We start from the raw sequence: 14,748 nt of genomic DNA on the forward strand, positions 1-14,748 counted from the left end.
CTCCCCCACTTAAAAAAAAAAAAAAAAAAGGCTTCAGGACCATTATTTTTATCTTTTGAAACTTGGAAGGGGGACCCATAAATATGCCAGGTATTTGGAGACCAGGGACTAAAGACAAAATCCCATGTTCCATGTAAGCCTCTCCACAGAGGACACTGAGCAGTTAGACACCTATCCTTAGAGAGCTACAACCATTGCTTACTGGGCTCGGTGCCAGCCCTTCTCGTTGGCCTTTCATGTATTCTTTTTCCTCACTATGGCTCTACCAACTCTGTGCTCTCTCCTTTCTGCTCCCCTGCATGTCTTGGACACCCCAGTAGGCCTCTTCAGTATTCCACCCACATCACCCTACCTCTGCCTCTAGCAGAGAGCCACAAAGGGGAGCATTTGTCATCTTCTTTATTCTTATCAGTCATGCATTCCAAGTCCCTTGCTTCTCTCTGGTCCCTTTCTAGGCTTCCACAGGCTTTGAAGGCGGCCCACCCACTGCCGTCGTATCCCTCTGCTTTTCAAAACTGCCATCCATCTCTCAGGTCCATCTCAAATGGCACCTCTTTCAAAGTGTTTTTCTTAAGCTCGCCAAAAGAATGCAGCCTCCCTCCACTTTATAGACTGAGACTCCCTCCACATGCATAGACAGGTTGGCCAATCTCTCTTGTTATCTATTATATTATTATTATTATTATTATTATTATTATCATTATCATTATTATTATAATTGTTGATGTATCTCACTGGTTCTCCCATCTCTTGTAGATGCAAAGTTTTCTTTCTGATCCATTCTCTATTTGACCAGTGTTATTATAGCTTCTATTATTAGCCACCATATATAAAGCACCTACTGTATACCAGACACTATGCTAGTAGCTTAACATATATCTCACTTCATTCCATTCTCCCAAAGTACCATGACATAGACATATGTATAACCATGTATAGGGAACCACATGGTAAGTGAGACTTAGGGGGTAGTGAATGGCCACGAGAAGCCCCTACTAAGTGGAAGAGCTGGTTCCTAACTTAGATCGGTTTCTCTCTGAAGACCAGGCTCTTTCTCCCACACCCAGCTGCTTCATCAACGATAGAATGGTTTATATTGCTGAAGTAAATGGACTGAGTCCTCTCAAAAACTCTGGAGCAGAGTAGTATAGGGTCAACAGAAAGAGAACCATAACTTCTCTTTGATGAGTTCTACTAGCTTGCAAGAGAAGGGTGGAGCAGAGCAGGCCAAGATGTTAAGCATGGCCAGAGTGGTCCCTGGAGTAGTTTATTTTTTTCTAAATTTTTTTATTTATTTATGATAAGTCACAGAGAGAGAGAGAGAGAGAGGCAGAGACACAGGCAGAGGGAGAAGCAGGCTCCATGCACCGGGAGCCTGACGTGGGATTCGATCCTGGGTCTCCAGGATCGCGCCCTGGGCCAAAGGCAGGCGCCAAACCGCTGCGCCACCCAGGGATCCCTGGAGTAGTTTATCTTTGGTTTGATTTAAGAAGAAGAAACTCACAGAGAACTTGAGGCTCTAAAGTATGCAGATAGAGAAGAAGAAGAAAGAAAGAAGAAAGAAAGAAAGAAAGAAAGAAAGAAAGAAAGAAAGAAAGAAAGAAAGAGAGAAAGAGAGAGAGAGAAAGAGAGAAAGAGAGAAAGAGAGAAAGAGAAAGAGAAAGAAAATTTCCTATCCCAAGGGTAGGATGGAGGATAGAGGGATAGAGGAGAAAGATACTGGTCTGGGGCGAGGTGCATGTCTCTTCAGATTTGAAGAGGACAATAGCCAGAAAGACCATTTCTCACTTGTATCAGGATATGTTTGAATATGTAAGGTCCAAAAACGTAATGGAAATTACACTGCACATGTCTATTTGCTTAGTTTAGCTGAGTTACCACACAGACGCCATCTTCTCATGCTAGTCTCCTGGCACCTGTGCCTGAGGTACTCACCCATTTTCATTAGACAGGACACTTAGCAACATCATACAGATTCTCTGAGCTTCAGCTTCCTTGTCTGTACCACGGGTTTAACATCACCAAGCAGTGAAAATTAACAGGACAGGAAACAAATGTTGGAGAGGATGCGGAGAAAGGGGAACCCTCCTGCGCTGTTGGTGGGAATGTGAACTGGTGCAGCCACTCTGGAAAACTGTGTGGAGGTTCCTCAAAGAGTTAAAAATAGACCTGCCCTACGACCCAGCAATTGCACTGCTGGGGATTTACCCCAAAGATTCAGATGCAGTGAAAAGCCGGGACACCTGCACCCCGATGTTTCTAGCAGCAACGTCCACAATAGCCAAACTGTGGAAGGAGCCTCGGTGTCCATCGAAAGATGATAGATAAGAAGATGTGGTCTATGTATACAGTGGAATATTCCTCAGCCATTAGAAACGACAAATAGGTCGTTTTGCTTCAACGTGGATGGAACTGGAGGGTATTATGCTGAGTGAAATAAGTCAATCGGAGAAGGACAAACATTATATGGTCTCATTCATTTGAGGAATATAAAAATTAGTGAAAGGGAATAAAGGGAAAGGAGAGAAAATGGGGGAAAATATCAGGGAGGGTGACAAAACATGAGAGACTCCTAACTCTGGGAAACAAACAAGGGGTGGTGGAAAGGGAGTTGGGTGGGGGGTTGGGGTGACTGGGTGATGGGCACTGAGAAGGGCACTCGATGGGATGAGCACTGGGTGTTATGCTATAGGTTGGCAAATTGAACTCCAATAAAAAAAAAAATTAAAAAATCACCAAGCAGCCCTCTAAACCAATCCTGCACAATAGAGCTTCCTGCGACAATGGAACTGTTCTTTATCCACTGATGTTATAGTCCCTGGCCACATGCCACTATAAAACACGTGGATGATGAGTATTACCACGGAGAATGGAAATTTTAATTATGTTTCATTTTAATTCATTTTAATTTTAGCAACCACCTGTGACTAGTGGCTGCCATATTGGACACAGCAACTCTAGACCAATTAATTCCACGTTTTCTACCTCTTCTTGAACCTTCTATCTTGTGGGGAAATGCTTATGGTATTTTTTTTTCTCTCCCGATTAATTTTTGTTTTGAGAAATTAATAGGGAGGGAGGGACCTAAAGGGTCTCACAAAAATAAAGCACAGCAGTTCCTTTGGACCTGAAAATTGCTTTTGGTAAAGATACAAAGCAAAGTCTCATCTGTGCATGTACTTTTCTGCACTCAGAATATATGCTTAGACAGGATGAAGAGCAGGGCAACATGCAAAATTTGGAAATAGCCCATTTGTCCCAAATGTGTAACCCCAACAATCTACGTATTGAGCCAATACGGAAGCTGTGTCTCTTCCTGCTGTTCTCCTTTGCAAACACTGATGCTTACTAGATCCTTTAATCTTGTTGTAAAATGTAGGTAGACCTGGATCTACATCTGCATCTGTATCTTCCAGAGCCTATTTGTCTGGGAACTCCGAAAGAGAAATCTCTACTTCGCAGCAGAACTCTTATCCTTGCTTTAAAAACAGATCTGCACACGCCAAGGTAGATTTCAAGAGTTGGGAGAAAGAAAATTCCAGGCAAAATATTCACTGAAGATCATACTTTTCACCACAAAAGCTTCTCTTTGATGAGCTCTTGTTGCTGACAAAGGATGTCATGCCCTTTTCACAACAAATCTCTCCTGAGAATCCCTGTATCACATTCAAATGATGATGTGTCTCTGGTTTAGGATACTAGGTAATATTTTACCCAAGAAAGAGAAAGTTGAACAGTGACTGGAACCCAAGATAGTTTGTCTACGGAAGTTGTGTTTTTCCACACTAGTCTACATTCCAGTGCCTTGGACCGTGCTATAGTCTCTCAAAGAAGCCCTTTCTGCTGGAGAGTTCCAAGTAGAAAAATATTTCTCTGGTTGTGCTGAAATTTGCCTTCTTGTAACCAACCCCCCTCCCCACCCCCAACATCAACATGCATCAGCGCTTGTTCTGTCCTTTGAGAGGACAAGGGACCAGCCAGTTCTGGCTTCCCTAGGATATTTACATGGCCATCCTGTCCCTCTCAACCCTGGCTTTTGCAACTACAGGATAAACACGCACGGTCCACACTCATTCCTCCTACAAGATATTTTCCAGACCTTCTATCACCTGATCACCTCCTATAAAGATAAGAATCTGTTTGTGCTTTTTTAAAGGGTCTTTATAGACTAAGTCTTTCATTCTGAAATTTTAAAAGCCCTACCACCAGGACATGACCCTTCACATCTGACCTAAAGATCGCAAACTACAATCTAAAGTAATTACCCCTAGTTCTATCCTCAAAGGAGACATTAAACAGCCAGTTGTCTGCGTGAGAATATTTTACATTTTTAAAGGTTATTATTTGCTCATTATCTTTTTCCTCTCTGGCATAAATATTTCCAGCTCTAGAAAATCTATCTTTATAAAGTTTACCTCCTCCCCCATCAGCAATTTCTACAGTGCCTCTTTCATCTAAATCCAGGTTGCTACAGAGCTTAGGACAGGACTCAATGTGGAGTCAAGCTCAAGCTTAAGCAGAGGGAAACTATTGACCTGGGCTCATGCTTCATTTTGTTCCTCGTTGTGCAACACAATAGCAGCTACTCTCTAATGAGTGCCTACTATGGGCCCTACCCCATGCTGGGCGCTTTCTGTACTGATTTCTAATCCATAATTCCCCTTGGAAAGGCTTCAACTCACATTTACAAATAAGGTCATGGTTAGAGAGGATAAGTAGCTTGTCAAAGTCACAGAGCTCGTGAGTGGCATGGAACCCAGGTGTGGGTAGCTCCGAAGCCCTGGCACTTTCCTCTGTGCTGAAGATGTAATGGGTCTTTTCCAAAGGGCAAAAAATATCCACCTGCCCTCAGACCACCCTGAGCCAATGGGAAATACACAACCCGCAAGAAACACATTTCCTTCCTCCAAACAATGCAGCGTTTGGCTGTGCCAGGGCACGTCTCTTAAATACGCAGTGAAAAATCCTCACTCAACCCGTACTCTGGTCATTATTACCCTAGACTCATTGCCTCAGAGTCTCAACCAGCAACTGTAATGGCCTTTTAGATGGAAATTTAAGTCATTTAGCAACACACAAAAAAGTGTTGGATAGAAATCCAAAAGCATTTCAGGCTTGGCCTGTGGCCCTTCCTCATAAAAAAAAAAAAAAAAAAAAGGAAAAAGAAAAAGAAAAAGCTAAGAATTGATGGGAAGAGGGTGGAAGGAAGGACTTTGTGGAAGGCAAAGAGAGTTAAAGTGATTGCAATAGAGTGTGCAATTAATGAATATTTGTCCAGTAAACAAATAAGATGGGCTATGCTGTTTTAAAAGAAAAGAACTTGCCAAGTTTCTCTTCATAATAATTTTTATTCAATGGGCTGGCCTACATCACAGATCCACACATTCTTATTTAGGAAACTAATTTGAATAAGAAAGCATACTCAAAAGAAGTGTTTGTTTCCTTTTCTTGCTGCTGTTGTTTTGGGGTTTTGTTTGTTTTTGCCTAACCAGGGAGTGGATGCCCTAAGTAGATGTTACATGGATAGCTGGTAAAAATATCAAGTATGAATATAATTAGGATGTGATGAGGATGTGTGGATAGGAAGTTCTTGATTAAATGCATAGCTGGTGCGTTCTAAGTCCCCAGATCCCTGCTCAGTCCTACAGAAATGCTTCTCGGTTCTGTTTTCCCTGCCATAATCCCTCTCCAGAGTTCACAAAGACGTTCTGTTGTTGTGCAGGAGGCAATCACATGGATCATATTGATGCATTCTATCATTAGAATAAGATCTTTCTGGAAAAAAAGAACCTCTATAGGATACGTATTCTAAATACTGCATCTAATTGACATATGTAGCTAACTCTGAATGAGCAAGTGTAAAAATAATAGCATGGGCATAGAAAAATGCCAATTTGGGAAATGATTGATTAAAAACTGAATATGGGGGGATCCGTGGGTGGCTGAGCAGTTCAGCACCTGCCTTTGGCCCAGGACGTGATCCTGGAGTCCCAGGATCGAGTCTCGTGTCGGGCTCCCTGCATGGAGCCTGCTTCTCCCTCTGCCTGTGTCTCTGCCTCTCTCTCTCTCTCTCTTTCTCTCTCTGTGTGTGTCTCTCATGAATAAATAAACAAAATCTTTAAAAAAAAAAAAAAGAGGAGTATGAATGATTTCATTTCCTGTATATATCATTCTCACATGCATCCAGAGCATCTTTAGGTCAATATTATAACCACCTAAGGTTTAACCGTGTCTTCCTATCTACCCAATAATTTCTCAACCACTTTTGACAACAGCCCTTTCTTCTGCTACCCTGATTGTCCATACTAATAAATAGTCATAAGACAGATGAATAAGGCAATTTAGTGAAGTCAGTACTGCCTCACAGTAGCATAATCTCCTCCATACTTTGTTGGCATCTAACCTTTCACTCTTTAAGGCTCAGTTTAAATTCTGTCCTTCCTGACCACCATTATTTTGACAATTCTTTTCATTTTTATCCCAAATTCCATAACCAGCTGTACTCTATACCACAAAATCAGCAATTTGCATTCCATCCTGCTTAGTTCCTTAAGTACTGAATGTGTGATTCCATTTTATTTATAATTCTATTGTTAAGGCCTCTGAGGGTAGGCACTTGGTCTTATGTTTATTTTAACCCCCACAGAGCTCTGATTATTGTGGAAAAATCAGTGTATTAGTCTGTTTGGGCTATTATAACAAACATACCACAGACTCTTATTTTGGCTTGAACAACAACAATTTATTTTTGCATGTTCTACAGGATAGAAGTCCCAAATCAAGTGCTGGGAAATTCAGTTCTGGTGAGGCCTCTCTTCTTGGCTTGCAGATGGCTGCCCTCTTACTGTGTCCTCACATGACCTTTCCTTCATGCACAAGCAGAGAGAGAGAGAGAAAGAGGGAGATTTCTGTCATGGGGTGACTCTTCCCCTCCTAACAAGGACACTGGCACTAACAGATTAAGGACCCACCCTTATGACCTCACTTAAACTTAAATACCTCTCTACAGGCCTTATCACCAGATATAGTCACATGAGAGGTTAGAGCTTCAATATATGAATGTGGGGGGAGGAGAGGACAGGATTCAGTCCATAACACGCAGTGAGAATTGTAGAAGTACTTGGAGATCAGAGAACACACCAAAGAGGCTCACGGACATTCTTTCTGAGCCATCTCCTACCCTCCATCATAGTTGGGACTACTGGTTTAGAAACCTTCTATCAGATTTTCAAAAAAAAAAAAACAAAAAAAACTGACTTTTTAAGGTTTTAGAAATAAAGCAAGGAGAAGGGAGACCGAGGCTCAAAGAGGTAGAGTACTAGTCCAACGGCCACCTAACAGTTAAGGAGCTGGGCTGGAATTAAAGTTCACCGTGCCTTCTAAGCATGTTCATCATTTGAGGCTCTGCCTCCCAGTGCAGAGAGAGGAACCAACTGAACATCTATTGTGCCTACAGCCTCATATCACTACAGTGACTCACTCAGTGGGCTCACCAAGTAAATACTGAAGGGATTCATAAATACAGGAAAGATTTCTACTTAGTCTTTACTTCTATCATTTTAACCCCAACATTAGTCATTCGTTGTACGGAAAGAGAAATAGGAGAAAGAAAAGCTGTATGTCTTAGACCTAGAGCTGAGATCCAAATCCAGGTCTGGTCTGTACTATTCCAAAGTTTTGCCCCTTTCTCTATTCCCTGCTGTCTCCGTGCACTTCTGGAAAGTGAAAAGTGAGCGAAATCATCCCTTGGAGATGGTAATATTCTTTTAGAGACCAGTTTGCATCAACACCCCAGGGACGGAACATCAGAATTCCCTGGGAATTACGATACTCAGTAGATTCCGTGAGCATTAGATACTAACAAGCCTGTTGTTTTCCCCCACCTTCTTGTAGAGGGGAGTTCTTCAAGAAGAGCACGAACAAGCTGATCTGGGTTCTACTCTGTGCTTCCACGTCCCCACATCTGCCTGAGACTGAGACACCCCAGGATCAAGAACGCAGAAAGCCCCAGCCAAACCCTCCACCATGGGGGCCGCGACTCGGCTGTTGGCGGGCGTCCTGCTAGCTTTGCTCACCCTCACAACCGAAGGTGGTGTCCTCAAGAGAGTCATCCGGCACAAGCGAGAGAGTGGAGTGAATGTCACTCTGCCCGAGGAACACCAGCCAGTGGTGTTTAACCACGTCTACAACATCAAGCTGCCCGTAGGTTCCCAGTGCTCGGTGGACCTGGAGTCAGCCAGTGGGGAGAAAGAGCTGGCCCCACCTTCAGAGCCCAGCGAGAGCTTCCAGGAGCACACGGTCGACGGGGAAAACCAAATTGTCTTCACACACCGCATCAACATCCCCCGCCGGGCCTGTGGTTGCGCGGCAGCTCCTGATGTCAAGGAGCTTCTGAGCAGATTGGAGGAGCTGGAGAATCTTGTATCTTCCCTGCGGGAGCAGTGCACCACGGGAGCTGGCTGCTGTCTCCAGCCTGCCGAAGGTACACCCAGCCCCTCACTGCCCAGATGGGAGAAGTGATGAACATGGCCAGATCCGTCACTTTGATTCCAAAACACCTTCCCTGGGGACTGGCCTCACAAAGTGTTCATTGAGAAGAGATTTTATGGTCAAATAAATGTGGAGAATGTAACCATCTCCACTCTGCTCTTGGAGAACCTTAATGACAAATGCTTCTCAGAGGAGTTTCTAGGCCCCTGAGAAGTCTTGCTCAGAAAAAACCTTGTTTCACTTTAATGACCGGTTTCTAACACCTATTTGACCATGAGATCTACACGTTCTCTATCCCAAAACCTATGGGCACATTATGAAATTCCTGACCCCAGATCACTCTCTGAAAAGTGCTCATCTATGGCCCTATCACTTCATTGTCCCAGCAGGAAAACTAAGACCCAGAGGAGGGTAGGATGCCTCATGGTCCTGCCACAAGTGGCCGAGTTAGGACTTGAACCACAATCTCCCACACCCTGGTGTTCGCACAAAGACACAGCGCTGCCTGTGGTCGTACAAAGTCTGGAAACTGGAAAAAATGCTCCAGTTTAAAGGCACCAACAACCACGATCACAATATGCATTGAGCCCTCTTTGTGCATCAGGTGCTGTCATTCTCTACCTCATTGAACCCTTCCAACAACCCTTTGAGATAAGGTTTAATACTCCCATTCTACAGATCTAACAGCTGAGACTCAAAGAAGTTAACCAACTGGCACATCATGACAAACCAGGGTAATGAGAGAGAGGAACTCTGAATGCACCGGAGCTCACGCACCGCACCCCCCTCCCCCACCATAATAGCCTGTATCCATTGGGTCCTTTTTTCAGAGATTTTGCCACTTTAGAATTATCTTCATCTTCACTGCCTAGAGTTAGGGCTATGGGAGTTTTGTCAGCTTCAAATCAGAGCTGAACATCTTTATTTCTGCCACCCTGAAAGAATGACCAGAAAGCACTTTGATAAGTTCCTTCAAGAGTAGACCTAGTCCCCGTAAGCGGAGGGGACTATAGGACATGCTCTAAGTTTCCAGGGGAGGGGGGGGAAAGTTTCTTTAGGCACAAATTACTTTATCTTCCACTTTCATCATCTGCCTGGCAAAAAGCAGATGAGGTCACACAATACGATGAATGCTAAAGAATGGGTTGAAGTCATCGTTTAGTGCGGTGCTGCCCAATAGGAATATAAGGTGAGCCAGATATGTATTCCTGACTTTCCCGGTAGTCACATTAAAGAAATTAAAAAAGGAACAGGTGAAAATAGTTTTTAATCAACTATTTTATTTAACTGAGTGTAACCAAATTATCCAATTTTCCGGCCTGGAATCAACACAAAAATTGTTAATGGCCATTTTGCATTCCTTTCTTTAAACTAAGTCTTTGAAAGGCCGTATGTATTACCATGTGTAGCAAATCTCAGTTCAGACTAGCCACGATCCAGTTGTTTCCTACTAGCCTCATGTGCCCAGTGGCTACCCTACATGAAAACGTATGTTTAGATTCTCACCTTTCAAACTATTTGTTCTAATGGCCTTCTTCCCTGCTGTGAGGAAGGAGAAAAAACATATTAATGCGACTGTATTTGGGTGCAGAGAAAATGGAGTGAGCTTTGTTTTCCTCTCCTTGGCTCCATGGAGACTACACCAGTCACTCCTGCAAGCTGAGCCAAGACGTTTTGTAGACTTCAAAGAGCTGGAGTCATGTCAACCCCGACCATGTCTTTCTCAGATTAACCCACCACTGCAGCCTTCGGGATGAGGAGGTAAAAAGATAGATAGATGCACATGAGTGCTATGGGGGCACTCATAGTGCCCTAGTGACAGAAGGAGAAAGCCATTCCTGAGCTGCCTCATTTCAGTTACGGAAAATTAGAAAGTTTGGTCACGTCATAAACCCACATACTGACTTGAGTCAGCCCCCCCCCAAAAAAATCCAACTCTGCAAGAGAAAATCACAATGAGAACAACAGTAGGTCTGTGGTGTCCTCGCTTAACCCTGATACACCGCAGGGAACTAGGCTATTGGTCTCACTTGACCGATGAAGAAGCTGATCTCCAGAGCATCTAACTCCCTTTCCAAATGCAGCACAGCTCCCGAGCCAGATCAGAACTGAGCTCAGATCAACAAATATTTCTTGTGTGAAACAATTGTTCTCTTAATGTGTCTGACCTTGGCTAGGTGCAGGAGGAATCACATAGCCCAGCATAACACATTCCACGAGGCAATGATTTGTGATCCCTGGGGTCATGGGAATACTTGAAAATTTGATAAAAACTATGGATCCCCTCCAGGGTTGGGGGTGGGGGGTGCAGACACACACACACACACACACACACACAGAGCTACACACATAAGTACACAATCTTTGCATGAGTGTGCAGGTGAAGAATTCGTATCTCCACTAGTCAGATGTCTGTTCCCACCCATTCCGCGCACAAGGCAACCAGTTTTCGAGCCAGATAGAAACCTGAGGGTGCCACCGCCTTCTGGCTGAATTTGAATCTGGGTCTGGCAGGCAGTGCCAGGGAAAGCCGCAGCTTCTGCTCAGCTGCCGCCTCTGCTCTGTCGTTGCAGGCCGCCTGGACACCAGGCCCTTGTGCAGCGGCCGCGGAAACTTCAGCACGGAAGGCTGTGGCTGTGTGTGTGAGCCGGGCTGGAAAGGCCCCAACTGCTCGGAGCCCGAATGTCCCGGCAACTGTCACCTGCGAGGCCAGTGCCTGGACGGCCAGTGTGTCTGCGACGAGGGTTTCACGGGGGAGGACTGCAGCCAGCTGGCCTGTCCCAGCGACTGCAACGACCAGGGCAAGTGCGTGAGCGGGGTCTGCGTGTGCTTCGAAGGGTACACGGGCGCCGACTGCGGCGACGAGGTGTGCCCGGTGCCCTGCAACGAGGAGCACGGCAGGTGCGTGGAGGGCCGCTGCGTGTGCCAGGACGGCTTCGCGGGCGAGGACTGCAGCGAGCCCCTGTGCCTCAACAGCTGCCACAACCGCGGGCGGTGCGTGGAGAACGAGTGCGTGTGCGACGAGGGCTTCACGGGCGAGGACTGCAGCGAGCTCATCTGCCCCAACGACTGCTTCGACCGCGGCCGCTGCGTCAACGGCACCTGCTACTGCGAGCAGGGCTTCTCGGGCGAGGACTGCGGCCAGCTTAGCTGCCCCAACGCCTGCACGGGCCGCGGCCGCTGCGAGCAGGGCCAGTGCGTGTGCGAGCCGGGCTTCGCCGGGCCCGACTGCAGCGACAGGAGCTGCCCCAACGACTGCCACCACCGCGGCCGCTGCGTGCACGGCAGGTGCGAGTGCGACGCCGGCTTCGGCGGGCCCGACTGCAGCCAGCTCCAGTGTCCCAGGGGCTGCAGCGGCCACGGCCACTGTGTCAACGGGCAGTGCGTGTGCGACGAGGGCCACACTGGGGAGGACTGCGGCCAGCTGCGGTGCCCCAACGACTGTCACAGCCGTGGCCGCTGCGTGCAGGGCCAGTGCGTGTGCGAGCCGGGCTTCCAGGGCTACGACTGCAGCGACATGAGCTGCCCCAACGACTGCCACCAGCACGGCCGCTGCGTGAACGGCATGTGTGTCTGCGACGACGGCTACACCGGGGAGGACTGCCGCGACCTGCGGTGCCCCAGGGACTGCAGCGACCGGGGCCGCTGCGTGGCCGGGCGGTGCGAGTGTGAGCACGGCTTCACGGGCCCCGACTGCGCCGACCTCGCGTGCCCCGCGGACTGCCACGGCCAGGGCCGCTGTGTGAACGGGCAGTGCGTGTGCCACGAGGGCTTCACGGGCGCCGCGTGCCAGGAGCGGAGGTGCCCCGGCGACTGTCAGGGCCGGGGCCGCTGCGAGGACGGTCGGTGCACCTGCCAGGAGGGCTTCACGGGCCCGGACTGCGGGCAGCGCTCGTGCCCCAACGGCTGCAGCGGCTGGGGGCAGTGCGTGGAGGGCCGCTGCGTGTGCAGCGAGGGCCACGCCGGGGAGGACTGCGCCCAGGGTGAGTTGCTGCAGGAGCCCGCCCCGGGGCGGCCTGCACAGCCGCAGCGCATGACAGGTGCATGGGCCACCTGTCGCTGGGCCACCCACTGGAGGGCTCGGAGGCTCAGGGCCATCGTGGAACTGTCCCAAGGCCACCCCTAGCTCGTGCACCTCGGAGCTGCTGTCTGAGTCTACACCCTGGTCTACACCAAGTGTAACCCCCGGGGCCCTGTGGTGAGGGAGATGAAAGGAAAACAGCCGTTTTGCTAGACATGAGCCTTCTGTCCTACTCCCCACTGACACCGAACCCCAAAGAACCTGAATCCCTCTGTCTGAATGGAAGCAGAAATTCAGCACAATTTGAACAGACAGTGAGATTACGTAAAACCGTTTTAAACGCACACCCAGCTAGAGAATAAAGGCCAGTGAACCACTTAGGAGGCAGGGAGGTCGTGACTAACTCTTAACTCAGTTTTTCATGACTATATTTGACCCCAGGGATTACGGGCTCCTGAAAGGAGCGCTATCCAGACAGCCCCGGGCGCAGTATACAGTAAGCGCTCACTAGACCCGGTGTGAGTGAAAATACAGCAAAGAATGACACTGCGGGCGTTCGGTGACAGTCCTGTTTGTGGTCCTCTCACCCACCCACACCATACCTGCTGTAATAGAGAATTTCCGCCCTGACTAAAGTGTGGTTGAAATGAATAAATAAATGTGGCTAATGTGCCCAAGGCAGGAAGCCTCGCTGGGAGGAGCGCTGGGCTAGCGGGGAGGAGGTGTGAGTCCCTAAGTTGATGAGATGAGCAAAGTTAGGCAAGTCCCTCGGCCTCGCTCACATCTAGGAAATGAAAGAATTGGACCAAATCAGCCCCAGGCCCTCTTCCAGCACACGAGGGGTGACCTTGAGTTCAGAGCAGGGAGCTGCACTCGGGCGGCCTGAAGCTGAGCTGAGGTCCAGAGAGTAGAAAACTCAGAGGGGCCAGGTCACAAGAAAAGCTGAAGGCCGCACTGGGGACTCAGGACTTGAGCCCGAAGGCCACCAAAGGTTGTCAGGTCGGGTCACAGCAGGAGGTCCTTGGTGAGTTTTTCATTTTAGGGAATGGGAGCTGGATTGCAGGGCTCTGTGATAGACAGTGGAAGGGACAAGTAAAGGGAAACAAACCGACAGCTAATCTTATAGGGGACCCGACTGACCCCACTGACCCCAGCCGTCCTTTCGTATTCCTGCCAGTGTCCCCTCCGAAAGACCTCATCGTGACAGAGGTGACGGAAGAGACCGTAAACCTGGCCTGGGACAACGAGATGCGGGTCACGGAGTACCTCGTCACCTACACACCCACCCACGAGGACGGCCTGGAGATGCAGTTCCGCGTGCCCGGGGACCAGACATCCACCACCATCCGGGAGCTGGAGCCCGGCGTGGAGTACTTCATCCGCGTGTTCGCCATCCTGGAAAACAAGAAGAGCATTCCCGTCAGCGCCCGAGTGGCCACTTGTGAGTGCGCAGAAGGCTCCCCCAGACTCCACAGCCTCCACTGCCCTTGGTTTGCCCAGGACACGACCCGCCCCCGCGACTTACTGCTTCACCTTTGCCCCCATAGCTGCCCGGCTGTCCTTCCATCGTTGCACCGATGAGGACCCTGGCATCCAGTCCAGCCCACTGAAACCTCCTTTAACGCAACCCCTCATCTACTACTTCATTCAACTCACAATAACCCTGTGAGATCGGGGCAATTATTAACCCATTTTACGGATGAGAAAGCTGAGGCTGTAAGGTCAGCATCGCATCCCGCAATCAGACTGTTAATAAGTGCTGGAAGTGGGACTTCATCCCTGGCGGTCTGGTTGCAGGTTTATGCTCTTAACCACTCTACCATGACCTTTCTAGGGTGCTCATTATTCACATATCAAAAATAAATAAATAAAAAATAAAACAAAGAGTAGAAATATTAGGGTTCCAGTTACTCCTTTAAGAATCCAACTTCAGTACAATTAGCCTCATACCTAAAGAGCAAGTTGTGGCTAGAAACTGGTCCTTATTTTTGCTTAGTAAATATACCACGGACCGCCACGTATCGAACGTATGCCGTGGGCCAGGAACCATGCCCAGCGGTCTACAGGCAGCACATCGCTGAGTCTTCTCTACATTCCCTTACGTACCTCTTCCTCCTGGGCAAAGAAGCCGAGGCTTGGGGCGCTTCGTGCAACTTGTCCCCGCACACAAAACTTGCAGTGGCGGAGCTTAGATTCGAGCCCAAGTCTGGCTGATTCCGAACCCTGTGTTCACATGG

General features: G+C 48.1%; 1 protein-coding gene across 9 annotated transcripts in view; it reads left to right on the plus strand.

Annotated features, from left to right (window-relative positions):
• TNC (tenascin C) overlaps nucleotides 1-14,748 on the plus strand; it is a 92,310-nt gene that overhangs the window by 20,577 nt on the left and 56,985 nt on the right. For all 9 annotated transcript variants that reach the window (XM_026002825.2, XM_026002824.2, XM_026002826.2 and 6 more), the window contains exons 2-4: nucleotides 7,896-8,482; nucleotides 11,064-12,473; nucleotides 13,689-13,952. In XM_026002825.2, coding sequence (XP_025858610.2) covers nucleotides 8,026-8,482; nucleotides 11,064-12,473; nucleotides 13,689-13,952 — 2,131 coding nt within the window. In that variant the 5' untranslated portion in view covers nucleotides 7,896-8,025. The remainder of the gene's footprint in view (nucleotides 1-7,895; nucleotides 8,483-11,063; nucleotides 12,474-13,688; nucleotides 13,953-14,748) is intronic.

The sequence above is a fragment of the Vulpes vulpes genome, chromosome 12 (genome assembly GCF_048418805.1).
Source record: "Vulpes vulpes isolate BD-2025 chromosome 12, VulVul3, whole genome shotgun sequence".
Classification (NCBI taxonomy): domain Eukaryota; kingdom Metazoa; phylum Chordata; class Mammalia; order Carnivora; family Canidae; genus Vulpes; species Vulpes vulpes.